This window comes from Coturnix japonica, chromosome 13, assembly GCF_054131305.1.
Source record: "Coturnix japonica strain WE chromosome 13, WE-NBRP24, whole genome shotgun sequence".
Classification (NCBI taxonomy): Eukaryota; Metazoa; Chordata; class Aves; order Galliformes; family Phasianidae; genus Coturnix; species Coturnix japonica.
The window spans coordinates 20,359,422-20,386,838 of record NC_140675.1 but is presented as its reverse complement, the minus strand read 5'-3'; the positions used below and the strand labels follow the sequence as shown (position 1 = coordinate 20,386,838).

Here is a 27,417-nt window from a genome sequence, read left to right as displayed (position 1 = left end):
CCAACTACAGTCCTCTCAAAATTCAGAATTTATACAAACTTATAAATAAATGCATCATTCATAAAGCCAGATGTCTGTATTACTTTTTCTTTATCACTCTCCTTTCTGGCGAGTGCAGGTGACCAGCAAGCTGTGGATTTGATTCTCAATATGGAAGCTGGCACAGATTTGGGGACCAAGTTCCAGTGGGAGAAAATGTAGAGCAAGCAGTGGAGGTGGAAACTCAAAAAAAGAAAGTAGCTTGTCAGCATGAACACTCCAGAAACAGGGCAGCAGTCAACACCTCCTTGCAAGACACCGATCTGCTTCCCTGCTCCATCAGGCTCCATGCCAGCCCAGTACAGCACTGCTCCTGGACACAGCAATCATTTCACCAAGACTCAGTTACCACCATCACACAGTGGGACCGGCATCCTCCAGCAGTCCCTTCAACCCAACCTGTTCTGTGATCCTGTGATCTGTGACCATGGGTGAAAAACAACTGCAGCTGCATCTGAGGCTGCCCCAGGACTGACTCAAACACACTGACATGGCAGGGGCAGAAAAGAATTCATTTACAAAATGAAAGCAAAATGTCTAACAGAAGAGACCAATGCTCAGCCTTTCCATTCTGAGCACTGTCCAGCTGACACAGCACACTGCACCGCTGTGCCAGCATGGCTCCTGCTTGGAGTGGCTGCTTACTGTGCCCCATCAAGGAAAAGCTGCAGGAAAGATAACTTCAGTTTCACAGTCCTGATGTTGGCGTTACCAGTCCCCAAAGTAGTTCAGAATATCCTCAGGGTTGCTATAAATTTGCAGTGCTGACTACAGCCCTTTGGAGTGACTTTCATACACCCACGTCCTTCTGGTCCAGGGGGACTCTGAGCACTTGGTTAGTTCCACCTCATGTTGTGAGGAAAACAGCAAAAGCCTCTATAAGGGCTTGCAGTAGCCAAAACCTGGATCAGAATGCTCCTCCTGTAAGACCTTAAAGCTTGGAAAATGTAACAGAACTACTAGGTTTGCCATCATTGCAAGATGGCAACAGCCCTCTTTGTAGGCTAAGGGTGCAGAACTCACTGCCTCAGCCAAAGTCAGATGTGCTTTCTGACAGTTATTGGTGATATGCATTTCCTGCCCTGCTTAGAAAAGAGGCGTATTTTGTGCTCATATAGGAAGTGCTCAAGAAAGGTGTAGATGCGGTAGGCAGGGCATGGTTTAGAAGGGAAATATTGGTAGTAGGTGGACACTTGGATCATTGGGGATCTTTTCCAACCTTGGTGATTTGATGATTCTAATTTAAGGAAGAAAAGACAACTTTTTAAAGTAATCTGGAAGGTGAAGTGCAAATGTCCAATCACACAGGGATGATCCCGGTTTGGAACCCAGCCTCTGCCCCTTCTGCTTTGGGTGCATGAGCTCCTTCCTGATGTAGCAGCTTGCTGGCTCCCTCTGCACCAGCCAAGGGAAGTGTGTCATGTGTGAGTGAATCTAATGCAGATGTCAGTACACAAAGAGGGCAAATAGGCCAGCACAGAACCTTTCAGCATCACACCACGACCACCCAACAGCAACCTCCAGAACTATGATTAACAAAAAGCAGTAGGATTTACCTTTTCCTCCACGACTGGCGATGACTGCAGCGACAAACGTAACAGCCAAAACAGAGCAGCAATTGCACAAAAAGCAAGACAAAAAACAAAACAAAACACAACAACAACTATTAGAGAATGAAGGTCATGCAAACATGCAGCCCTATCAGAGACAGCGAATGCATGCACTTTTATTCATACTACTTGGAGGTGTGCACTGTACCCATTCCCCTCCTCAGATGGCAGCAGACACACACACCCCCCAGCAGTTCTTGCACCATCTTCTCTCAAGTGACAAGGAAGCACCCTTGGTGCATTTACAGCCTTATGCAAATATGTATTTACACAGTCTACCATATAAAACACACCCAAGCACATCCACAGGTGAAGGTAACCAAATGCACTCACAAACATGTAGGAAGACATTGAGAGATTACACCCATATCCCCCCCAGAACACATCAGTGTACCAACTCACAAGTGCTGGTGTTCACCCACACGCAGCTGTGCAGACACAGGAACACACAACCCTCAAAGGCACAAACATACACAAATACAGCACACACGAACAGCCCAAAGCTTGAAATGAAGGAAAAAGACCCACTTCCCAGCTGCTGTTCCTACAGATTCAGATGGAGGCCTGGCAGGGGCTGTAACAGACACAGAGAGCTGCTCTTTCTTCCCATTCTTCCAGGAACTAGCAACACGTTACATGGAATAGCATCCCTCCAACAGAGACAATCCTCAGTGCAAGGTTTGTCCTTCACACCGGAGAATGGGGGGGGCAACCTGCCTAACACACTCCAGCCATTACAGCTGTGATCAGGATTGGTTTGGGGCAGAGGAAAACAGAAACAACCTATTGAGGGAGCTGTCAGGAACACACACTCTCACAATCCTATCAACCTACTGGTTCTTTTCACCCCATATTTTCTCTTTCCATACCCATAATGCCTGCCTCCATTCACCTACAGAGGCCACCATCCAGCTTCTGCTCTTCTTTCCTTGTATAGATTTCTATATTTTTCCACTGGTCTGCTAGAAAAGCATCACCTTCAGATGGGAAAGGGTTACACTGTATTCTGTAATCAGTTTTATTTTTCTAAGCCACTCTCTGACATGACACCAATTTACTGCTCTGCAGAAAACACAGCACTGAGAACTTACTATATGGAAAGAGCTCAGCCAGATCAGAATGTTCCTATTCCAGTTCCTTTTAGATCCGCTACAGATTTGTACTGTCCATCAGAGTTTGTGCAGGAGAAAGCCTAGATAAGTCTCTCTGCCTCTGGAATTTAGGGTATAACTGCTTCAAACTGCTATATTGCTGCCCCTGAATCACTGCTGGATATTCTCCATGGCAGGAGAGCTGAGCTGCTCTCTGCAGAACAAAAGAAACAGGACCACACACTGACACTTGGCTTCCTGCAATGCTGCGCCCTGCCAGCTCAGCAACTCCCAGCTCCCCCTGTTCCCAGCTGAGACATGGAGATGGCAACAAGACAGAAACGCACACATCAGCACAGCTGTTCTTCCTACAAACATTCATACCTTTCAGGTAGGTGGGAGAGGTGAGTTGGACTGAACAAAGACATAATCCACCCTGTTTCTCCTTTACCACGGGTGTGCCTAAGAGCTTGTACAGAGACATCTGACAGCAGAGGCACACAGCCCAGCAGAAGTCTCAGACATGGATGTTCTGCAGTTACAGAGCCCATTTTCCTTCAGCATTCTCCCTTCCTTCTAACACAATGTTAACAAAACTCCCGTTCCCCCCAGCAGCCCTGTGTGCACACCAGTAAGGCACCAGCACAGAACCAGAGGCTGACCCCCAAACCTTCCCCTCACAGCATGATGTTTGGGCAGGAGGCCAAGCACTGGCCGGGGAAGGAACATCACGTCTGCAAGGAATCGGGGAGCAGTTTGTGTCTCTCTTGCTCTCTCCTCTGCTGTTTTACAATACACAACCAAAACCTTGATGATCTGAATTCTTTCCCAGGTACTCCAACCCAGCAAAAGGAAGCCACAGCTTCCAGAGAGCTTATATTGTTTATTTCAAGACCTGACACTTCCTTCCACTTTCTTTATCCCAAACCTAATGGACACACTAGTATTTAAATGTTACGGATCTAAACAGAAGGTACTAAAATAACCTTATGTTTAGAAAATAGGAAGAATATTTCTTCTTTTCTTCATTTGAAATTATCTTTTTATATGTGATTTTAATATAGTGGTTTTATATACCGCACTTCATTTCCTGCTACTGCCATTCCTTTAAACAGAGGCTGGCTCTGATCACTTTGGTGCTATGAAAACAGAGGGGAAAAAAACAAAGCACTTTCGTGGGCATAAGTAGATCTATTGAGTGACTGACTCAGAGAAATCTTCCCTTAAGAAACTGGGGAAGAAGTTACATAAAGGCTAATGCAATTAACTACTCCAGTTCTGCTGGCTATCACACATGCACACAGACACACACAAATGAACACTCTCTTCCATCCCCATCCATTTTATGGATCAGTCTTTTACATGATACCTGAGAACACAAAGGTCGCTTTCCAGAAGACGTCCATCTGCAGCAGCACAATGAAGTCTAAGCTTTGTAACAGAACACAAAAAACTCCTCTCTGTCAAACCTTAGAGAACTTACCCACAACTCACCCTCAACCCATTACAAAAAGCTTCAGGTACAATCCATGCCCACAGGGAAAGATCCTTTGTCTGGTTTCTTTCTCTTGCAAATATGCACTCATTTTAAAAGTTCCTGGATGGCAAACATTATATGGAGAGGTTATGGCCCTACCTTCTCCCAGGTACACTGCCCTCAGTTTGATTATTTCCCACAACCTGCTGCATCTTGGATCGTTCGATGTGTTCCACATAGGTCTGGATCATCTGAGAAGAGGAAAAAATACGTGAGGCAAACAGAATAAAACAAAAGACTCCATTGGACTCCATGATCATTATGGGTCCCTTCCAACTTGGGATATTCTGTGATTTCTGTTTTTTGAATATTGTTTTCCAGCATTTACTTCCAATTCCTTAAAATTTCTTTAAAAAAGTGCTATCTGATGTTCAGACAGAACCTCCCGTGTTCCGGTTTGCACCCTCTGAATCTTGTACTGGCATTGGGCACCACTGAAAAGAGCCTGGCTTCATCCTCCTTGCACCCTCCCTTCAGATAATGTTGATGCTCTCAAGGTTCTGAAGCTCTAGTCACTGCCGGGATGATAAAACCCAATTCTCTGATGTGGTTTTATGGGAAAGCTAAGAGTTTGTTTATTTGGAAGGAATCAGGCAACAGCTTACCTCTGTGTGACGCTGATGTAAAGCATTATACTCTTTCTTCATTTCTGATTCACGCTCCTCCAGCCGTGAAACTGCCAAGAAAAGATTCCACCCATCAGCTAACATACAGATCTAGACATGCTCCATGCAAGAGAAGCAATGAAACCTGCACTACACTAGTGTGGATATGTCACACCTCTGATTTTTATACCAAAGAAAGGGACAGCCACAGATTTCAGGCTGTGCATAAACTACATTAAAACAAACAACAAAGAACACATGAAGAATATCTGCAAGTATATGCTCATGGAAAGCAAACTACATAATTGTATCTGGTGCACAACGTTGCTTACTCTGATCTGCATAGTTTTTGGTCTTCAGCTCCAACTGTCGAGTCTGAAATTCAAGGTGTTCCACTTGGATTTGTAGCTCTTTCTTCTCCTGTTCCAGTGCATCTTCAAACTCTATGAACTTCTGTACAGGGAAAAAACAGAAGGAAGCAAGGATGAGGAACAGACCTAAACGTATTTGACTTTTCCTCTTCTCTCCTCCTATACTATGTGTGCGTATATATACATATATATATATATATACACACATAAAAAGCAAGGGATAAGAATTTCTATGTTCTTTAAGTAGCACAACAGCATTTACTCAAGCTAGAAATACTTATCTTCTAAAATAAAGTAAAAGATGTACTTTGTGTATCATTAAGATATAATCTGCTGGCCAATGCAAGTTATGTAAACCAATGCGGTTCCATCATCTTCAACAACACCTTTATCATGCTAGGCTGAATTTGGATTCCTGTTAAGTTTTATGTCAGAAAAGCCAAATTCTGTGTCTACGGTCACACATTTAGAAGTGCCTACGTCAGAAATCTCCTTCAGACATCAGAAAGTTCCCACTATTAATGATGTTGCATCTAAATTTTGCAGGAAACATACAAGTCTTGTGGAAAACCAACCCACAACCGTCACACCTCACAGTCTCCTTTGTAATCCACTTCCCAGATCTCAGACCAGAGGTTTCTTCAGGCACACATCAGAGAAGGGGTAGAGAGTTACATGGTAAAAATCAAAGCAACTTTGACAGGTGATTCTATAAGGATGGCACATTCAGCTCCAGAGCTGCTGAGAAAAACTTGTCTTACTTTTTCAGTTCTGTAAGTTGAGTTATGCCTCGATTGGTGCAGAATGGAAGCAGTGAGTGATGAGACCTCACAGCAAGAAAATCCCGGCCAGTCTTCTCTGGACACCAGTAAAAAAGAAAAAGTTCTAACCACGACAGCCACATTGAGCAACAGGCCTAAAGAAGCCATTTCACTTGGTTTGGACTGGTTGAAGCTATGCTAAGAAAAGCAGTATTTCCCTCTGCCCCCTCTCAGGGTTTGCTGGAAGCACTCCACGCTAATGCTCTGTTGACAAACTTCTAATTACAGCCCAGTGCTAAATCCCTCTCGCTTCTCACTTGCTTGGCTTTCACTCTTGTGCAGCTCTCCTGGCACAAGGTGCCCATCTCTTCCCAGCTCCCCACCCAGGCGTGTGCCACCCAGCCAGGCAGGAATTGTGCTTGGAGTAGCAATAAACTTTAACTGACTCTAAGGAAAACATTCACAGAACTCTCAACAGTAAAACAGGAAGCAAAAGAAAGCAGGAGACCAATTTTATTCCCACTATGTAGGTCAACTTTAATAGGATTCCTGGATTTGCTACCGTTGCTTTGGTTTAGTTTAGAGAAACTGATTGGAAGATTAAACATTCCACACTAAGGCTCTTCTTAGTTAGTCCTGTCTGTCTTGCAGCCTCAAAGTACCCAAACAAACTGCAAACCAGCAATGAGCCGACCACGTGGAGAAGAAACTGAGACAGCAGCATTAAAAATTAATGCCACTCTAAGTGTTCTCAGGGAAGAAGAGCATCTCAGGTGAGTGCACTGCAGCAATATCCTGCTCCATCTCCTACAGAGATCGAACACCAGCTCTGGGCACAGGGACCCAACGGCTCCTCACTGTGTCTGGCTCCAAAACGCTTCTTGGCTGTTCCTCCATCAGAATCTCCCAGCCAGTGTCTCCCCCTGCACCAGAAAGTCAAGACAAGCAAATAAAGTGGGTGCTGTGAGAGTGGCCACCCAGCAAGCATGGGGACATGGAGGCACTGTTCTCTAAGGAACTGAGAGAGACCCGAAATCCAGCTGCCCTGATCCTTATGGGTGACTTCAACATGTCAGATGTTAACTGACAGTAACACACAGCTATCTATTTTCCACACATGTTTACAAACTGCACCAGAACAGAAGGAAGGGATGCCATGGAGCCTGGACAGGCTCAAGAAGTGAGGCCTCAAGAACAGATAATTCCAATGATGTTGAAGGGAAAACCTTTCTTTTCTACCCCACTACAATGAAATCGATGGGTGAACTGGAAGAACAAAGAGCCCACTCCCACTTGTCCTGGGAGAGCAAAGCGAAGCACAGCATTACTATTTTTTCCAGAACCCTTCATACTTGCTTTCAAAGGATAATTTTCCAGCAGTTATAGGAGCCAGATATATTTTAAACAGTTAGTAACGATGGAACATGACACTGCTGTACACATACAAATTAGTTTTGCTGGAGCCTCTCCCTGGATTTCAAGCAGGATCCTGGTCTCTAACATCTCAGGATAAGGTTACAACCAGCACCATGGCTCACACGCTCATCGTTAAATGGAAAACAACGAGCACAAAATCATCTTAAGTGAAAGAATGAGTATTCCTCTGCAAAGCAGCAGTACACTGGAGATGGCTGAGCTTCCTGCATTACTGGCTTTCAGAGGAAGAAAATGACTAAAAATAGTAGCATGCGGTCAGAAACCATCATATCATATTAACAATAAATCAGGCAGAGTGAGCTAGATGTGCATATATGCAGAAATCTTATTACGAGGCCTTAATCTGGGCTGGCTGGCAGCACGTATTACATGCTGACAGGAACAGCAGCAGCTCAGCCGTCACCTTACCCTGCGGCTGGGCAGAGAGCAGCGCTGGGATGCACTGCCCGGGGGAACAGGGAGGACGCACAGCTGGATACACAGGTGGATGCACAGCTGGATGCACAGCTGGATACACAGCTGGACGCACAGCTGGATACACAGCTGGACACACAGCTGGACGCACAGCTGGACACACAGCTGGACGCACAGCTGGACGCACAGCTGGATGCACAGGTGGACGCACAGCTGTCTGTGAGGAGGGGGCTGTCTGCAGGGCAGGAAGGACTCACACCGCATTCCACTCCCCACCCGCAGGAAGGCTGTCAGCCAGGGAGCCAATGCAGGCTGTGCAGCCTCCAACTCACAATTTGGGGCAGTAATTAACTGGCAATTCGGGAAGTTACGTTGACAGTATTCTGTCTTAGGAGGCCAAGACAAAGAAATAGGGCAGAACCCACTGGTGGCAGGACGCAGTACTGCCTGGTGGGCAGATGCTTTGAGCTACACCCCACGCTCAAATCTTTGCTATCCTCCCCAAAGAGAAACACTCCTCTGAAGGAACACCTCCACCTGCACAGGAGCACACAGCCTCAGTGAAATAACATCCCCTTGACAACTGCAGCCCTTAAAGGCTTTTGCTTCTGTTGCTAATTTCAAGGATTCACAAGCACATCTTTTATGTGTTAGCTACTTTATAGTTATAGATTGGTCTTCAAATGCTTCTGTGAAATCAAATGCTGTTATTTTGGCATATATCAATAAAACCATCTCCTGGATTCCTATTCCAAGGGATCTGAGCCTTCTTTTGAAGAATGAGATGCTCTGCCCTTTAAATGCTCTCCATGAAGCAGGCCTGGTGCTATGGCAGAGCCAGGGCAGGCAGATGGGCTCTTCCCAGCCCCGACACAGCTCTGCCCCCGCACACCATGGATCACTGTAGAGGAGCACAAAGGGAGCACGGGCAGCTAACAGAGCTCTTCAAGGCAGCCTTGTGGTAAGTGGGGCTGACAGGGCAGGAGGTGCTACTCGAGTGCAGCAGATGAGACCGGACTGGGAGATGCCACTCATGAAGAGAATCAAAACATCACACAGGAGGAACGAAGCGATGCTGATGGTCAGAGAGGAGCTGGGACTGGGCAAGGGCATGCAAACATCGTGACTGCAATGAGAAGACTTGAGAGAAGGGAGCTGAGCACAAAGCAAAGATGAGCCCCAGGTCAGCTGCAACACAGTGTGAGGAGACAGACAGACGTGCTGCCATCTCCAGCCAACAGGATGTCACACAGGTGAACACACACAGTGATCACACCAGATAAATCCTACCATTGTCATTTTGAACAGTGCAACACTCCAATTCATGCTAAAACCTTCCAGGAAAGCCAACTGTTATTGCAGCCCCACACGCTCAGGGATCAAACCAGGCACAGCCAAGTGTCACCCAAACCAGCTGCACACAGATCCCTCCATGGGGCACTCCAACCTGACCCTCCTCCAGCAGGCAGCGAGCAGAGCTCGGCTCGTGCCACCAACACAATGGAGACCAAAGGCAGGACTGGTTTCTATTAATACTTCAAAGGCACAGATATCTCATGGAGGCAGAAGTTACTTGGAGTAAAAGTCAATGCTGGCACAAGAACAAACCAGTAAAAACAGGCTGCAAGTTAAAAAAAAGAAAGTGGAATTCAGGAGGAGGTCACTTTTAGAAGAGCAGACGCAAGAGATTTAAGTAATGGCTTTAAGACAAAGCCTGATACATTTATGAAGCAACTTCTGTAATGCAACTGCCTGCAGTGCTGAGGAATGGGCTGCTGAGTCAGCAGGTCCCTCCCAGTTCTGTGCTCCTACAAGTGGGTGCCATCCTAACACCCGCTACAGAGCAGGATGAAAATCCCTATGCAAGGTCCTATGTATAAGCTGCAGATGTCACTAAATAGTGGGAGCTGTTGACTCCCTGGAGTGTAGGGAGGCCTTGCAGTGAGAGCTTGACGAGTTAGTGGGATGTGCATTAGGCTCCACATGAGGATTAACAAGGGAAGTGCTGTACTCTGCACTGGGACAGGGCAGCCCCAGCTCTGTGCAATGACAGGAGCGGCACAACAGAGGTCCTATAAAGGAAGAAGATCGCTCACCTGGAGCAGAAGATCTCGGGTTCACATGGGAAAGCTGCACCAAGGGGGGATCTCCAGAAAGAGACCCTTGCCAGCAGCAGTCAGCCCTTAAACGGGCTCTAGGAGAGGTGCAGCCATTACCCTGTGCTCACACAATGCAAAGCAGGTGGAAGAACACGGCAATACTGAAAAGCTGACACTGTTCCACAGCTTCAGTGTTTTGGAGGTCAAGGAAAAGAAATGTGACGTTCTGAGCCCTGCAATCACAGACTGACTGCACTGCTTCATTTCAAGGGACTTCTGACTTCAGTGCTCTTGTCCAGGTGCTTCTGCTGCCCTATTTTAGAGCAAGTGGAAAATATTGAGTCACTCTGCAGTCAAAGTGTCCAGAAAAGCTTCACTTTTGGCTGAGAGTATTTTGAAAGATACTGAATGCAACCATCCTGGGGAAATGAGTGGCAGAACATGGAGACAGAAACCTCTGCTTCAGAGGAAGGGAAATGAAGGCTGTGCAAGCTGCCCCAATGGAGCAGGACACGGCTGGGTGCACGCTTATGTAAAACAAGATCTGGTGGTTCTGCAGTAGCGGGAACAGGAGGATACGACACAACTTTTATGCCAGAGAACAACTTCCACTGCTGGTTTCAGTTCACTTAACATCAATAAACTAACGATGTAATTAGACGCCCATGACATGATATTGCAATACAGGAACAAATTACTTTGTGATCACCGACTCCCAGCTCCCCAGCATCGCTGCAGCTGTTGAAATGATCATTGATACACGCAGAGAACTCAACAGCAAGGGATTGAACATTGCTCCTGGAGGTGGATCCCCCACTGAAGGTGGGGCTGGAAGCTGCAGACCCAGGACAGGCAAAGCACACAGCGCCGAGTGCTGCTCAGGGACGGAGATGGGCTTCCCCTGCTACAGAAGTGCAAGGCGTGCTCTGGTGGGGGGTGCATTTCTCTGCTTACAATGAGCTGACGAGCAGCAGAATTCTCTGTAGCATAAGAGATTTTCGCTTCCATAACACGTAATCCACTGCACAGTAAGAGGCACACAGGAAACTGCTGCAGGTAATGGTGTGCTTTGGTCACACACAAAGGGAATGACAGCTGTATCTCACACACGTGAGCTGATAGCAGAGGCTACACGGGGGGCAAAACCCATTTGTTCTCACAGAAGCACATTATCTATTCCTTTCTGCTAACAAGGCCCTATGCAGATACTTTTTTGCCCATTCAGCTCAGATGCGCCTGAGGATGACAGAGTGCTTTTACATCCGCCAACAGCACCGTGCTGTGGGCCCGAGCGTCCCTGCAGGACGTAAATGTTGTCACCACATCTGCCTCCAGGAGCAGGCACAGCAGAAGCAGCACCCGCTGTACCTGGTAAACTGAGAGCAGAAAGATACGAGTCCAAAGATGCAGGATCCATCCATGGGGCTGTTCCACCCCACACCCTGAGCCCCACTCCTCCCCAGCAGCAGCACATTTCCAACTATTTAATTCTCAGAAGCTACAAAATACCGGCTTATGGAATGAAGTCCCACACTTGGAATTGCTTTTCAATCCCTCCCTGCCTTCATATGAATTTGAAAAGATCAGCTGTAAGTTTTATTAATTAACACATACTTAAAACTTAAGGCTACAACCCCAATTGCCCAGCATTAGTACAGGGCGATAAGTGTCCTGGGCTCACGTCCTCGCCATCCAGCACCCAGAGCACCTCCATTGAAACACTGCACGGTGCTTTGCTCTGGAGTCATGAAGGAATTTCATTTACCACATGTAAGCAAATCAAAACCCGACTCTGAGCAAGACTCCTGGGACGGAAAAAACCCTCCACTCTCCCAGTGTTAAACCACAGCCAATACAGACGCACACATTCCTTTCCCAGCAGCTTTGCAAAGACACGCTGATGACACGGCAGCGTTACACTTCTAGCGGCACCAACGTGTCCGGCACGTCGCAGCCCGGCCGCGCCTATGGCCAGAAAGATGCCGGTGGTGTCGGCGGACTCGGGCGCTCAGCTCGGCTCCTTTGTCCCCGCCCGAGGCGCCGTGCCCCGCTGCCGCCCGCTCCCAGCACCTGCCGCAGCCCCGGGATCCGGGACCCGCAGCGCCCGGGGAAAGGCCGCTGAGATCAGACAGGGAACCGTCCCCACGGCCGGGGAAGCGCAGGGAGAACATCAACCATCTGAGGCCGCGTTTAGACCCGAAACCGGCAGGAATCCTCCAGTCATCCCCGTGTTCGAGCTCGGGGCAGCGCAGCAACGCGGAGCCATTCCCATCTATTCCCATCTATTCCCAGCCATTCCCCTTCCCCTCCGCACGGGCCGCGCGGAGCGGATGGAGCGGGGCCGGGAGCGCGGCCTGCGATGCGGGTACCGCCGCAGCACATCACATCACATATCATATCATATCATATCATATCATCACATCGCATCGCATCGTATCACATCGTATCATATCACATCATCACATCATCACATCACATCGCATCCCCGGCCCTTGGCTCCGCGCACAAGATGGATGCCGGTGCCCGTTGGCGCTGGGCCGCTCTCTCTCTCTCTCACCTCCTCGGCCTGTTTGCGCAGCGCCTTCTCCCGCTCGTACTGTGTGAGCAGCTGCTCGTTGTCCTCCCGCAGCAGCTCCAGCTCCACCTCGTGCTCCTGGTTATCGGTCAGCACCGAGTCCAGGTTCTCCAGCACCGTCACCACCAGCGGCATCAGCTCCTTCACCACCTCCTCGTCGTAGCAGTGGATGAGCCGCTCGAACTCGCGGTAGATGCTGTTGGCCAGGCCCGACACCCGCTCCGACATCACCGACCCCGAGCAATAGTCGTCGCCCGGGTACCCCCCCACGCCGCCATCGTCCAGCTGGATCTCCAGCATCGTGCCGGCCCCACAGCGCTGCGCTGCGCCCCGCGTCGATCCGATCCGCTCCGTCCCGATCCGCCGCTGCCGAGACCCGCCGCGCTCCGCCCGCCAACGGGACCCGATGAGCCGCGCGGCGCCGCCCCGACACCGAGACGCGGCGCTGAGCGGACGGAGCTGCGGGCGGGGCGGGGCTGCGGCGTCCCCGTGTGCGCCGGGCGGGCCGCGCTGCCGCCGTGTGCGTGTGTGGAACCGCCATGGGGCGGGGGGGAGTCATGGAACGGTGCAGGGCCGGAACGAGCCGAGCTGGAGAGCGGCAGGGGAACATCGGGAACACACAACATAACACAACAACACGACACAACAACACAACAACACGACATAACAACACAACAACACGACATAACACAACACAACAACACGACACAACAACACAACGCCTCCAGACCTGAACGCCTCTGCACAGGGCCTGTGAAAACCAGGGCACTCCTGTGCGCCCGCATGTAGCAGTAGTTTCAATGTAGGTAATGATCCTTCAAGGTGAAGTGCCTGCGGGTTCTGCAGCAAAACGGTTTGATGGCCCCATTGAGGCGGGGATGGATCCAGAGAGAAAAACAAAGAACTGGCTGCCTGCCGTCCCCTCGGTCACCCCCATAGGACCCCACTGAGCTCCAGGCCCTTCTCAGCTCCATTGCTCCTCTCTGGACACACTCCGGGATCTCAGTGTCCCTAATGCTCCGAAAAAACAATAAAGGAAGTTGTCCAAGGAGAGGTGAAAAGAACCTCATCGCTCATTCACTGCAGGGAAACATCTTCAGTTTGGGGGGTAAAAGGAAGAGAAACGGCTGCATAAAATGACAGCTTACAGTCAGGAGGAGGCTGTCAGGTGTCACGGTGTTATTGAAGGCCACAAGAGCACGAAGGGAAGGAGTGCAAGAGTGGGATTAGGGCAGGGGAGCTCCTGAGGGCTGCCAGCAGATCTGCAGCCTGCGTTCGATCTGTGTGAGCCCCGCGTGGCACAGTTTGACTTCAGCACATTGGCACATCCTGAGCACAATGGAGTTATTGGTGCCTGGGGGGTCCCAGCTATTCCGTGCTGTGTAACAGCAGCAGAAAACAGCTGCAGAGAAACCTCAGAGTGCTCTGTGAGATCTCAGCTGCAGCTGATCCATCTCCTGTCCTGCACTGAGCTGGGCCCAGCAGGGCAGGAAAACCAGGGCCTGATCTTTGGGAAGGCTCCTGACGTGGATGTGAGTTAGAGCTCAAAGATGAGTGTGATTTCACAGTCGTTATTGTCATCCTACAGACTCCACGTTACACAAAGCGGAAGGCACTTAAACCTGCCCTAAGAGCATCATTGCAGTGGGAATATCACATCTCACCCGTGATTAACGGCCTTAAGCCCTGCAAACACTCCATTCTATGTGATGTCATTATACCTAGCTATATTGCTAGCATGCTGTAGATTCGGTGCACGACGACTTTAAAAAGACACATTTAAGGCTTGTCTCACAGAAAGGAAGAAGTGACCATGAAATATTATTATTTCATCTGAGATGTACTTAGTTATGGAATGGAGCACTGATGAATCACGAGGCAGCTCCGCTCCGAGCATCGTGCAGAGGAGCTCATGGGCTTCTCTGGGACTGCAAACCTCCCTCTGAGGAATCTTAACTGCAAGAAACCTGGCCTGAAGGTTTGGTCCCCATTCCCAGTGTTGTGACAAGAGTCACCTCAGTTCTCTGTTACTTTACTTCAGATAACCCCACTGGGTGACCCTCGTGTTGGTCTCTTACAATTGGATCTAGGAGGTGCTGGCTGCCTGTGTTTATGATGAAAGAGCAGCAGTGATGTGGGTCTGTGTGAGGTCACAGTCATTGCTGGGTTGGGAGGGTTTGGCCCCCAGCTGTCGAGCAGAGCTGGTGCTCTGGTGAGCGTGCTGCACACAGACACTGAGCTGTGAGCGTTCCTTGTTGGAGATCATCCTTTGGGAGCCCATTGCAGGCACCGCTGCGGCGTGTGTGTGAGCTGGGCACAGCCCGGACTGACCAGGCCAATAAGGTGAGCTGGGTTTGGTGCTGGGCGGCTGCTGGAAGGAGTCTGAGCAGAACAGCTGGGCTGGGGGGGAGCGCCCAGCTCAATGGAGGCCCTTGTGAGTTTGCAGGGGAAATTGATTCCTTGTGAGATTCTGTCACACGTTTCGGTGAGGATGATGAACTGCCATTACTGCCCTGTGTGATGCTGCAGTGCAATGGAAAGCACAGCAGTGATAACGGGGTATCAAAGTCCTGGGCTGCAGCAGGTGAGGATAAGCCCGAGTGCAGCAGCTGTGGGCACAGAAAGGAAGGAAAAAAGCTGCTGACCATTGGAAGGGCTCAGGGAGGCAGGGATCTCCAGTCAGACACCCTCACCTGCACTGCCAACCCTTCAGTGATGTCTGGGAGGGGTTTGCATGTGCCTGAGCTGCCCTGGGTTGGCCCTGCCATCCCACCAGGTGCTCAATCGCTGCTACAGCCCTGCAGAACTGCTGCTGGTCCCCAGCCTTTGTTTTAGACATTAGAAGGGAAGGAGAGCACAGACTTCATGGAGTGCAACTTGTGCTTTATTGACCCCCGGATCCAGCACATTTTTAACAGAACCCCCTGAAGTCCTGGTGAGATCCAGGTGCTGAGCTGGGCCGTGGGCTGTGCAGTGACATCACAAGCACAGTGAGCTCACAAGCGCTGCCTGGGGCCGCGGCTGCCACCAGTGAGTGTCAGAGCCGTGAGTGCTGCGCAGAGTGTGGACACGCTGTGTCAGCCCTCGTCCCGGCTGGCGGTGATAGTGGTGGTGGCTGCTGGTGCTACCTGCTCTCACTGACGGTATTGCCCAGCCATTGCACTGGTGTGTTAGCTGGAAGGGAGGAGAACTGCAGCTGTGCCCGGGTAAGCCAGAACTGGAGGTTTCTCAAACGTGTGAGTGGTAGCACTGCATCCACTGCAGCTGCAGCAAGGGTAGATGATGGAGTCCTTCTCATGGCAGGAACACAAAATGTGTGCTGCAAGGTATATAACTGCTGGTGGGATGGAGAACAGCACTTGCTGGGGAAGTCGTGGCACTTAGACACACATTGGATCCAGAGCTGGCACAGTTCTTGCAACCAGCTGCTTCCAAGGCATTGCCCTCCTCGAGAGCCCAAACTGCATCAAAAGAAAGCTGGGAAAATGCTTATTCCTCATGATTCTTCCCTTGTAGGCACTTCCTGTAGGGTTCCGGTCCGAGAGGACTCTTTGGGGATCCAAGCAGTCCGAGCACAACCGTCTCTTTGCAAGAGCAGGGAATTCCTCTGGAGATAACCCAGACGGGCTCTAAGAATTTCACCATGGCTCAGCAAAGAGGCGACTGCTACTTCTACTTCTACTCCACCTGCACTAAGGTACGGTTGACTTTCTTCTGCCTGGGTTTTCTTCCATTTCCTCATGTTGAAGAGAAAGGGGTGGAGCAGGGGAGACCTGCTGGTGATGTTAGGCTCATAGTGCTGCTAACAGCCTGGGCTAACGGCATGGACACGTTTCAGGCCGTGCTCTTATTTTCCTGTGGTTTCCTTGTGCTTGCAGGGAGACAGCTGCCCCTTCCGCCACTGTGAAGCGGCTCTGGGGAGCGAACGAGTCTGCAGACTGTGGATGAAGGGCAGCTGCTCGAGCAGTAACTGCAAGTTCCGTCACATGAGGATTGATGTGAGTGTTTGCCTAAAGATGTGCTCTCCAGCTTAGTCTACAACACCACTTTCCATGGCTGTGGTTGGGCTGAATGCACTTCTGCAGGCTGGATATGTTTGCTGTGAAAATCTTACTGGTTTCTGTTTCTAGAGGGGACTGGGAGGAGGTAAAGAAGGCAGAGAACTCAGTGCCTTAGGTATATCACAGCGGGAGATGTTTGCATTAGGAGCCAAAAGCATTTTCTCCCCAGATGCAAAAAGCTCGCATTGCTCAGCCTCCTAAAGCTGCTGGAGCTGGGTGGTAGGAGAGAGTGGCACTGCCCTCCTGCCAGCAGGGCTCGGTTGTGCCCTATCGGGCCTTCTCCATCCTGGATTTCTCCAGAGCAGTTCGTTCTGGCTGCTTGGAGTAGTGAAAGGAGGGGCAGGAAATGAGGGTACAGAGCTAAGGCTCCACACGATGGTTTCTGATGGCTGTTGGAGCGCGGCATCTCCCTGCAGACCTGATGTGCCTGTTTCCATGGCCCTTCCTTTCCTTCTCTCTGCAGAAGCAGCGCAGTTTGATCCCCTGCTTCTGGGAGAACCAGCCCGGAGGCTGCCAGAAACCACACTGCGCCTTTCGCCACCTGAAGGAACGCGGTGGGAACGGACCGACTGCGCTGCTGAGCCACAGTGAGTGTCCGATGGCGTGAAGCATGAAGGGCTCAATTCTGAATGTCAGTTCTGAGCGGGTGCGGGATGCACGTCACCATTCATTGGGGATGCAGGGGAGAGTCATGATAGTGAAATATCCGTCTGTGCTTTGGCTGTCAGAGCAGCGCTGGGCTTTTTCTGGAGTGAGGAAGATGCACGGCAGGTCTGTGCTGACTGCACAGCATTTGGGCAGCGGAAGGCAAATGTAACAAACAGTGCTTGAAAATGTGAAGCTTGTGGTTGACTGTGCTCAAACCTGCCTCCAAAGAGACGCTCATCAATCATTCCTTGTTTCTTTTCTGCCAGAAGTTGACACCAGTGGCCTTCCTCCAAAGAGCGGCCTTGCAAAAAGTCTGGGGAACCAGACAGAGGTTGGCAAGGCACCAGAGAGAGGTACAGATACTCAACAGGCTCCTGGGTTTGATGCACTGTTTTTCTACTGAGATCTGACTGTTCTTTCCCGGGACTCTTTGCAGTTGACATCCCAGCTTCCTCCCATGGCCCGGCTGGACTAAAACGCAAACGGTCGGAGGAGGAGAAGGGAAAAGCGGGGGAATTGCCCTGCAAGAAAAGAGTTAAAGGTGAGCACGAGGAGCTCGTTACGGTGCCTCAGAAAAGCAGTGCTGTCATTTTGCATTGCTCTCTGTCAGACTTTTCCTTGCCCTGGATTATTACTGAGTGCAGCTATTGGGTTTCTTTGTTCCTTTTTATGCATTGTTGGTACACAGAGATGACTGTGCGCAAAACGTGGCTGAGAATCTCGGACAGGGCAATGTAATTCCACTGGCCAAATGTATTTAACTTTGTGGAAGGGTGATGGGACTGATAAGAGAACTTGATCTCTCTTGAGGCGCAGCAAGACAGTACCAGCTCTCTCTTCCTTTTACTTTAGGTGGGCGCAGGGTCTCCGTGAGGCCCATTGATTGGAAAAACACCTTCCCCCCAACGCGGAGACAGAAACGAAAAGCAGCAGAAATTCATCCATCTGCTGCTGAGGACGCAGATGAGCCCCCAGCTAAAAAACTACCAATGGTAAGAGCAGTGGCAAAAGCAGTAGTGGATATGGAAGGTTTACATTGCCCTTGAAGAAAAGGAAGAAATTCCAAGTGTTCTACAGCTCTTTGTTTCCCTGGAAGGCAGCAGATGTCTCACAAGGTACTTGTGGAAACTCTGACCTGTGCTTCATACTCTGCCTTGTTTCTTCCTAGGAGACTCTTGCTTCAGTCCCGCCCGAATACACCGTGCTCAGCACCGAAGTCATAAAGCTTCCAAGCAGGTGATGACCACAACTTGTTCTTCCTTAATGCCCTTTTTCCATCAGACTTAAGTTCTTTCACACTGGGGGAAAATGGGGTGTTTGAGATGTGTCATGGTGTAATGCAACAAAGGAAGAGGTCATCTGAGATCATTGAAACTGCTTTGTCAAATCCTCTGCTGAGTTTGTGGGGAAAAGTACCTCAGCCAGCAAGCAGGATTTTGCAGAGGATGATTTCTTGACATGTTTACAGCCAAAGCAGTGAGGGTGGCAATGTGTTTCTGCTACAAAGCCCGGCCCCTGATTGCCAGACTCAAACTGCTCTACCTGAACAGATGAAAAAGGCACCTGCTGGTTTCCTTAACTCCAAAGGCAGCCGCAGGTTAATCGAATCACCATCCCTATGTGGGTGTGAGGGGCGGGAGGGTCAACTACAGACCTCAGAGCTGAAAGCACATCTCAGAAATGTCACGTAGATTGTTCTCTTCCTTCCCACAAGTCTGGAGCTGCTCCCAGGAAGCCACGCAGACCCCATGGCACAGCCAGAGGAATCCAACACTACATCGTGTTCCTCACAAGCGGCAGAAAATTAGCAGCTGAGCTGCACAGGGGCGGGGGAAGCAGCCATCACTGAAGACAACAACCTTGAGGAGCTTCTGATGGAGCTCATGGAAGAACTGGAAGGAGAAACTGATGTGACGATGAGGATGTGGATGAGCTCCTTCTGGACCTGTCCGACATGACGGCGTAACAGCATCGCCTGATTGGACAGTTTAAAACAACAACAATTAAAACCAACCCTGTTCCTTTCCAGCCCTGCTCCTTTTTGTTGTTACTCTGTGGGTATTTCTGAGTCTCCGCACTGAGTCTTAAAGCCGAGTCAAAGCAGTGACAATCAGCACTGACTGCATCCTGTCCTGATTTCCTTGTGGCTCTGAGTTCAGGCCCTGCACCCGCTGCCAGCTCTGGGTGCTGCTTCGGCATCGAGGGCACAAAGCTCCTCTGTGGGCACAGAGCGGTGTCCATCAGGGCTGAAACTTCCTCCTTCCTTCGCCCTCAGCAAAACTCTGCCTTGGCCCCAATGGGAGCTCTGCTGTTCTGTGCCTTGGGCAACCCTTTGAGAAGGCACTAACAGTGGGCTCAATGACAGGCTGAAGCACAGCACTCAGGGCAGGGGCTCATGGGGGAACACAACGACGGGGGATTCAGGAGCTGGGGGCAAAGCCGCTGTGCAGGGAGCGGCCCCAGCAGCCGCCGCGGCTTCGTGGGACCCCGGTGGTCGGGGCCTGGGCGGCCTTTGGCGGCGGCATTGCCGGCACAGCCCTTACGTTCCTTTCCATTCCCTCCCGTTCCCCATCCCCATCCCTTCTCGTTCCTCCCCGCCCACCCACGTGGGCCGCAGTCCCGTACCGGCCCGCTCTGCGCATGCTCGCACCGCGTTTCCGCCGGGCTGCGATGGCGGCTCGTGGCTGCGGGCGGCGGCTCCGGGCTCGGGGCGGAGCGGGGCGAGCGGCAGCGAGGGATGGAGGAGGGGAACAGCGGGAGGAGCAGGAACCGGCGCACGGTTGGCACAGGTGGTGGCGAGCAGCGGGACGGGCTGTGCCGTGTTGTACCGTGCCGTGTTGTACAGTACCGTGCTGTGCTGTACCGTGCCGGTCCGTCCGGCCGTGACGCCGTGTGTGCTGTGCCCGCAGGGTGACCCGGTTCTGCCCGCATTGCGGTGGCGGCGTGGAGCCCCGCTTCAGGTTCTGCCCGGCCTGCGGTGACCGGCTGCCCGCCCCGCCGACGACGGACGCGGCCGGAACGACGCTGCCCCGCGCCCCGAGCCCCGCGGCCGCCGCTGCCGGAGAACGGAGCGATGCGGGGCCCGGCCTGTCCGAGCTGCCCGAGCCGGCCCGGCCGCCCGCCCGCACCCCGCCCCGCGCACCGTGCGCCGCCGCTCGCCGCGGTTCCCCCTCGCCCCGCAAGGCCCGGCCCGGCCCCGCGGAGCCGCTCCCGGAGGGCGAGGAGCTGCGGGACCGCGGCACCGGGCGCTGGAGGCTGCGGCGGCTGCTGGAGCGGGGAGGATGCGGGATCATCTATGAAGGTGCGGGGCCGGGCGGGGCTGCGGGGTGTCCGTGCTGCGGGTGCGGACGGTGGCACCGAGCGCTGCCGGTACCGCCGGTGCTTTGCCCCATGTTTGGCTTTAGCGCTGCATAACGCGGGCTGTGCAGCTGCAGGCGGGTGAGCAGGGAGCTGTGCGGGGGGGGGGCTGTCAGTGAGACCCCCTTTAGCTGAGCAGCAGCACACAGCGCTGTGCAGAGTCCAGGCAAAGTGCAGAACAACAGGAGCTTCCCCAGGGCAAAGTGACGGCTGAGAATAACGGGGGGATTTTGTCCTGTGGAACCGGGACACACACAAAGGGGCAGAGAGCTCTGAGCTCACCCAGCTCCCATAGACGGCAATGAGAGCTGCAGGGAGCTCACAAATTAACGGGGGCTGCCTTGGAGGTTCTGTCAGCCATTTGTTCCTTACATCCCGCCCTCAAAGCCCCAACTGCTGGAGCTCCAGGTGCTGGGTTGCATTGAGCAGAGCTGCACCTGCAGCCACGTTGGGCTGCTGTGCTCCCAGAGCGAGGTCAGAGCTGTTTTGTAGCACCATAGAGCACCATTACAAAGGATGCTTTTACAGAGCCCAGCAGGCAGCAGAGGAGCAGGAGCATTCAGCTGTGCAGGCAGTGCTGAGCTGCACAGCCGACACTGCGGGTACCTCCTTTCCATGCTCTGTAACCACATCTGTTCCATCCTTCCACAGCACAGTCAGCATCTGGAACCTGTCCTCAAAAGCAAAGATTCTCCCTCAAACTTGTGAGTTTTGATATGTTTGGGTAAGGAATAGTGTGTAGTGCTGCATCCGGGGCCTGACCCGTCTGCTCTGTGTCACCAAAGTGCCCAAGGAACACAGAGAACGTGCTCTGAGAGGCCAGAGCTGTGCTGTCCTCATTGCCATGGGTGCATCCCATAGAGAACTGAGGGAGCTTAGGGAACAGAGAACACTGCCCCAGTGCTTCTTGCCCGGCTCTTCCCCTAATGGTGCGAAGGCAATTGGATGGGAGGATTTGATTTAAAACAGCAGAAAGCCTTCAGCCCAGGAGGGTGTCTGCTCCATCCAGCAGCTCAGTGACCTCTGAAACTGAATGCAGTGGTGTGAAGTTCTTGCTGTTGTGGTGTAAGCTGAGCAGCAATGGATGCTGCTGCAGCCCTGGGGGAGCTGCGGATGGCAGGACTGGGTGCAGTGCTGGGGTGGTGCCATGAAGCAGCTCTTGATGTCGCTGTGCACTCGGCAGCGGGTCGGCTCCTTCAGGGCTGTGTTATTTGCAGCTATCGCTGCACATCGCTGGTTGCAGTTCAGTGAACGAATCGTGGCTGCCCGGTGGTGGTGCCCGCTTGTAACATTATGTGCTGTGCTGTCAGGAGCTGAGCCAGGCAGTGAAAGCAGGTTATGAATGAGAACAGAGAGCTGAGTGCTGCAGCAGTGGGAGCAGCAGGGGGGGGGCTCTGCTCACTTGTGAGCGTAACGCTCCCAGCTCCCCTTACCCGTCACCTTTGGCACCTCCTGCCTTTGCAGCAGAGGGTGATACAGTCCCTGGGGCTGGCAGTTCACGTTGGCTTTCCAGGCAAGACGATAAACTGTCATTGGGGATGTGGTTATTGGTGCTGTCTGGAGGCTGCTGATCCTGCAGGGTGGGACCTGTGGTATCAAACACAGCAGGGTGTGAAACAGCCACCTCCCTGCACAGCGTCCCCCGTTAGTGTGTGTGTGCTGGGCACACGTGTGCTGCACGTAAATGTGTGTGGGCACATTGTGAGCTGTCAGGTCAGTTTGTAGCAGCAGCTCTCAAAGGGCAGTAATGCAGGTTGTGAGAATTCAGCATCACCTGGGAAACGTGGTGATACAGACTCTTCCGCTTGTGTTGTTTTCTGACGGCATCAAACAAACAAACAGCTGCTTCTTGGACTCACCTGCCTGCAGAAATAACCCTGCTCACGCTGTGGCTGTGCAGGTTTCCTCTGGCTCCCAACACAGCAGCTCCAGGACTGGTTCTGCTCTGGGCTGCATGGTTTGCATTGCTTAGGCGCTGTTAACCCACACGCTTCTTAGTGGTGGTGCTTGAGACGTGGGCAGCTGCTGCCTTGCTTTGTGCTGATGCCTGTAGTCGATGTGCAGCTCAGCAGTGAGATAAAAGGCCCAAACTGTCCTCTTGCTTTTTTTCTTTGGAGGAGGGTGGGACGGGGAAGTTCTTTCAGCTGTGTAGTGAAGCTCTTGTAGCTGCCCTGTCCAGGCGTCCCTTTCTGGCAGGCAGCTGAAGTGATGCACTGTCTGTTTCTTTCAGGACGCCAAGGACAGTAAGATCTACAATGAACAGAACTTCTTCCAGAGAGCTGCGAAGAAGGACAGAGGTTGGTGCTGTGTGTGGGGTGAAGGCTGCGCTGCTTGTTAGGAAAACTGTCGTCACTCCCCTTTGTTATCTGAGTCTCTCAGGCCGCACTAAAATAAACCATTTTGCTGCTTCCTCTGTGCCAGCACTGACAGTTCAGCCCTGAGCTGCTCCAGCAGCACTGGCACTTTGCAGCTCTTGTTGTATTCAGCCTTAGAGCTGTTTTGTCCCACAGCCCGACTGGCTGCTGTTCCCTTTCCCTTCCGTCTCCCCTCTATGTGCATTTCCATCAGCTGCTGTCAGGTAGTTACTTTGCCTGTGTCCAGGTTTTTAAGTCAATAAAGCTGACCAGACACAGCAGGGAATTCCTGCCAAAGCAGCACTTCTGCAGGGCTGTCATCAAGTCCTTCCCAGACCTGTTTGTAGAATTTGCTTCTCAGTCACTGTTCCTGACTCTCTCCTCTCCCCTTCCTTTCATGCAGCCCACAGCAATAACACACCTTGGCCCACTCTGGTATTCCCAGCAACCCTGCTTTCCTGTTCTTGTTCTGTAGTGCTGTGTGCATTGACATGCCAACACCCTGGCACATTAGGCTGGCATTTCTGGGGCAGATCGATATGGAAACAGCTTGGCATCTGCCGTACTCTTTTCCCTTCTAGTGGAGAAGTGGAAGAAGCTGCACTCTTTGCCCTTGCTGGGAATCCCCAGCTGTGTTGGCTTTGGACTGCATGCAGATAAGTACAGGTGAGGTGACTCTGAAGGGCACAGCTGAGCTCTTCTGTCCACACCTGCCTCTTCCTGTGCTTCCCCCCTCTCCCCTCCGTGCTGTGCGCTGTCCTTTTCCTTGCTGTTCCCTGAGCTCCTAATTTAACGTGCTGCTCCTCATTTATTAACAAATGCTTTGCCTCTCACCGCCGTTTCCTTCAGTCGCTGTGCTGCTGGTGCAGCCATTCCATTTGCAGCTCCCATTGCTCCGGCCCAGCGCTGCCTTGTTCTTGCCTTTAAACTTTTCTTTTTAAAAAAGGAGACTGAGACTTTGTACCTGCAACAAAGGAGATCTGTTATCTAAGTGGGGAAGCTTTGCCCAGGTCAGCATGAGGCAGTGGGGGTGTCCAGTCCAGGTTGATGGTTTGAGTTTCTGCCGCAGGGTTTCTGAACCAGGAAAGTGCTGCTACATCTTTGTCTTTTGTAGGTTTTTGGTGTTCTCTGATTTAGGTCGATCCCTTCAGTCCATCCTGAACGACAACTTACACCTGAGTGAGAAGGCAGCTTTTCAGATCGCAGTGCGGCTGGTACGTAGAGCCAACCCTTTCCAAAGGACTTGGTAAGGAAAGGCATATCTGTTACTTCATCTTTTAAAGGTACTTCAAAGCCAATCCAGGGGGTTTGCTGGGGTCTTAAAGTAGAATCTCTTGAGTCTGTAGTAAGCTTGAGTAGGCAGGTACTGAGTGAGGAGTCTGTGGGTCTCATACACTCTGACCCTCTGTTTACTTGTAGCTGGACTGCCTGGAGTACCTTCATGAGAATGAGTATGTGCATGGGGACATCACGGCTGACAACATCTATGTGAACCCTGTGGACCTCACGCAGGTACGGAGCAGGAGCAGCACTGCAAGGAAATGGCAGCAGGGATGGGCTCATACAGGCGGGACAGAGCAGCGCCCAGGATCCTGCTTTGGAGCAGGGAAGTGATGTGGTCCATGCAGTGCTCAGGTGCTGCAGTGCAGGACTGGAGGGTGCACAGATTTAACACCTGTAGACAGGGAACCTTGGAAGCCACCCAGTGTGCTGTAAAGGCATTACTCAGAGGGAAGAGTCAGGCGCTGACTTGGAGACCTCTGTGGAGCAAGCAGAGCAGATGCACAGCCTGTGGTCCTGGCCCCAGGCAGTAATGCTCAGCTGTTTCCTGCTGTCTTCCAGGTGTCCCTTGCAGGCTACTACTTTGCCTTCCGTTACTGCCCAGAAGGGAAGCACGTGGCCAGGCGTGAAGGCAGCAGGACTCCTCATGAGGGCACGATAGAGTTTATCAGCCAGGACAGCCACAAGGGAGCAGGTGAGTCTGGTTCTGATGTAAGCTGGTGAAAAGCCCACCTGGAGCTGTTTCTGAAGCAGGGCTCTCTGGAACCAGGGTTTCCTGCTGGTGTTTGTTACTGCCGTGTACCTGGAACCCAGTTTCTATTTGGCCCATTTCCTCTAACCCCTTTCCAGGCTGCTGTGTTGAGAATTGCCAGGTTACTCAGCAATTGCAGCAAGAGGTGCAGGGGTTTTCCTGCTCCATCTGGAGCCTTGGCTCCAGCAAGTGTACAAGGAATAGAAAACTGGGTTGCTTCATGCTGGCTTAGGTGGGATCTGTTTCAAGCTGGAGTGGATCCCTGCCCAAAACAGACTTGAAACAGGCTCCGCTCTGACCTTGAAGCAGAGGGAGCTGGAAGGATGTTCAAATTGGCGACTTGGTTGGGTCTTAAAATAGACACTTCCAAGGTTGTGCCATGAGCGCTGAAGTCCCTGCTCTCCTTTGGAGAGGTGATATAGCCTGGGCCTCCCCTGGGACGGCTCCCACTCCACTTTCCACATGTGAATCTCTCTTCTTTCAGCACCATCTCGACGGAGTGACTTGGAATCTCTGGGCTACTGTCTGCTGAAATGGCTCTGCGGCTTCTTGCCTTGGTCCAAGGAACTGGACAAAGTAGAAACTGTGATGGAAAAGAAAGAAATGTAGGAGTGTTCATCTGCTCTTTGGGATATGCTCAGCAGGAAGCACTGAGGGCGATTCTGTGACTAGAGGACTGACCAAATGATTTATTTGTTGTGTTGTGGGTAAATCCCATTGGAAAGTCAGACTTGGAAGCAGGTGGCCAAAATTATCTCCCCGGTGAAAGGCTTATTGGTGAACCCAGATCTCAGCAGCATTTAGAACCTGGCCATCTGAATTTGGCCTCTTTTGTATTTGTTTCTTGTTGTCAGACAGGATGCTTCAGTGCCTGCTCCATTGCTTTTCTTCTGACAGCTCTCTGCACCGGTTCTTCCAGGTACAAAAATGATGTGATGTGCCTCCTCCGACAGTGCTTCAGCAGGCAGAGGTCAATTCCAGGTGCAGGATTGCTTTCCTATGGGCTTCCTGGGGAGGGACAGGGGATTGAACATACCTGAAGGCAGAGCCTTCCTCATGCCGGGGTGGTATCTGGGATGGCTTTTGGTGGTGATGGAGACACAGCAGTGCACAGACCAGCTGTCAGGCTCCTCCTCCAAACCAAGCCCTTGTTTGCAGCAAAACAAAGAAGGCTGCTGTTATATCTATATTCATAAGCCTTGCTGAAGAGGCAAGTGCTCCGGTGGCTTTAAAAATGCAGAATTTGGGGCCTGAGTTCATTTCTCTGTCCCGTCTTTAGAGTTTAAATTAGTTCTTTGATTTCACAGAATGGTTTGGGCTGAGAGGGACCTCAGAGAGCATCTAGTTTGACACCTTTTGCCCCCTGCCCCAAGCCGTGGGCAGGGACACCTCCCACCAGGTCAGGCTGCCCAGGGTCCCCTCCAACCCGCCCTTGAGCACCTGTAGGGCTGGGGCGTCCATCCACAGCTTCTCTGGACAGCAGTGTCAGGGCCTCCTCTCTGTAGTAGAAAATTACTTCCTTATATCTAGAGCCAGTCTCTCAGTGTGAAGCCATCATCCCAGGTCCTGTTGCTTCATACTCTTATAGAAAGTTCCCTCTCCATCTTCTCTTCAGGCACTGAATGGCAGCAATGAGGTCTTTCTGTAGCTGTAGAGGGGGAGGATCCCTCCTGCTGGCTGCACTTCTGCTGTAGCCTGGGTTTAGTTTTCCTCTCTGCAGTTGGCCAAGGCGGAGGAGCGATCTCTGCAGGGACTGGACTCTGGAAAGGTTACCTGGCAGTTTGTAAAGATGATGGGTTTTGTCAATCTGCGTGGTGACAATCTGTGTTTTGCAGATGCCCTTCAGAGTTACCTGCAGCAAGTAATGGCACTAGAATACGAGGAGAAGCCCAACTATGAGGCCCTGCGGCAGCTCTTCAAAAAGCCACTGCAGATGCTGAAAGCTTCAGCTTATGACTCTGTGGATATCATGATAGTACCTTAAGTAAGCACCCACAGTTCAGATTGCTGCAGCACACAGCACCAGTGCCCTGGACTCCAAGGAGCAATGGAGCACTGCTGATATTATACTGAATCAGACCTCCACTTGCTGTAGCTTAATACCTTTCTACCCTGCCATTTTGTTACGCTTTCCATAGCGTTACAGGAAGGAAACTGTACAAACTCCAATTTATGTTCCTCTTCTGTTTCCTTTTCTTTTAGATCAAGAAAACTCGCACAGGACAACACAGTTGAGAGCTTTTTGCAGCGTGAGGCTTTTCCAAAAGCTGTGAAACATTTTACCTACTGTTGTTTTATAATAAACTTATTGAAAAGCACCCAAAGCCTGCGGCGTGGGGTTATTGGGGGGAATACATTCATGGCTGTACTCTGGCTTCCTGTCCTCCTGGGGATGCAGCAGACTTGTTCTCATGTTACACTCTGTG

General features: G+C 51.4%; 3 protein-coding genes across 34 annotated transcripts in view; 2 read left to right on the top strand and 1 right to left on the bottom strand.

The window, feature by feature from the left end:
- MAPK8IP3 (mitogen-activated protein kinase 8 interacting protein 3) overlaps nt 1-13,027 on the bottom strand; it is a 44,361-nt gene extending 31,334 nt beyond the window's left edge. For 20 of the 32 annotated variants that reach the window (XM_085514405.1, XM_085514396.1, XM_085514407.1 and 17 more), the window contains exons 1-5: nt 12,522-13,026; nt 5,215-5,335; nt 4,883-4,953; nt 4,377-4,468; nt 1,596-1,619 (exon numbers count right to left, since the gene is read on the bottom strand). In XM_085514405.1, coding sequence (XP_085370531.1) covers nt 1,596-1,619; nt 4,377-4,468; nt 4,883-4,953; nt 5,215-5,335; nt 12,522-12,839 — 626 coding nt within the window. In that variant the 5' untranslated portion in view covers nt 12,840-13,026. Of the gene's footprint in view, nt 1-1,595; nt 1,620-4,376; nt 4,469-4,882; nt 4,954-5,214; nt 5,336-12,521 lie in introns of those variants that run through there. The other 12 variants (XM_085514400.1, XM_085514406.1, XM_085514418.1 and 9 more) reach the window with 3 other exon arrangements.
- Nucleotides 13,028-16,036: 3,009 nt separating this feature from the next.
- Nucleotides 16,037-19,275, top strand: LOC146758721 (uncharacterized). Its single transcript, XM_085514395.1, has 8 exons — nt 16,037-16,236; nt 16,418-16,537; nt 17,064-17,187; nt 17,515-17,601; nt 17,685-17,789; nt 18,101-18,240; nt 18,417-18,484; nt 18,963-19,275. The coding sequence occupies exons 1-8, from the start codon at nt 16,183-16,185 to the stop codon at nt 19,054-19,056; spliced, it is 792 nt and encodes a 263-aa protein (XP_085370521.1). The 5' UTR covers nt 16,037-16,182; the 3' UTR covers nt 19,057-19,275.
- On the top strand, nt 19,203-27,309 carry VRK3 (VRK serine/threonine kinase 3). Its single transcript, XM_085514514.1, has 13 exons — nt 19,203-19,210; nt 19,699-20,037; nt 20,158-20,549; nt 21,257-21,309; nt 22,836-22,902; nt 23,541-23,625; nt 24,074-24,173; nt 24,379-24,471; nt 24,802-24,934; nt 25,476-25,596; nt 25,911-25,972; nt 26,827-26,975; nt 27,194-27,309. Exons 1-12 carry the CDS (start codon nt 19,203-19,205, stop codon nt 26,973-26,975), a joined length of 1,602 nt encoding a protein of 533 aa, XP_085370640.1. The 3' UTR covers nt 27,194-27,309.
- The last annotated feature ends 108 nt before the right edge of the window (nt 27,310-27,417 follow it).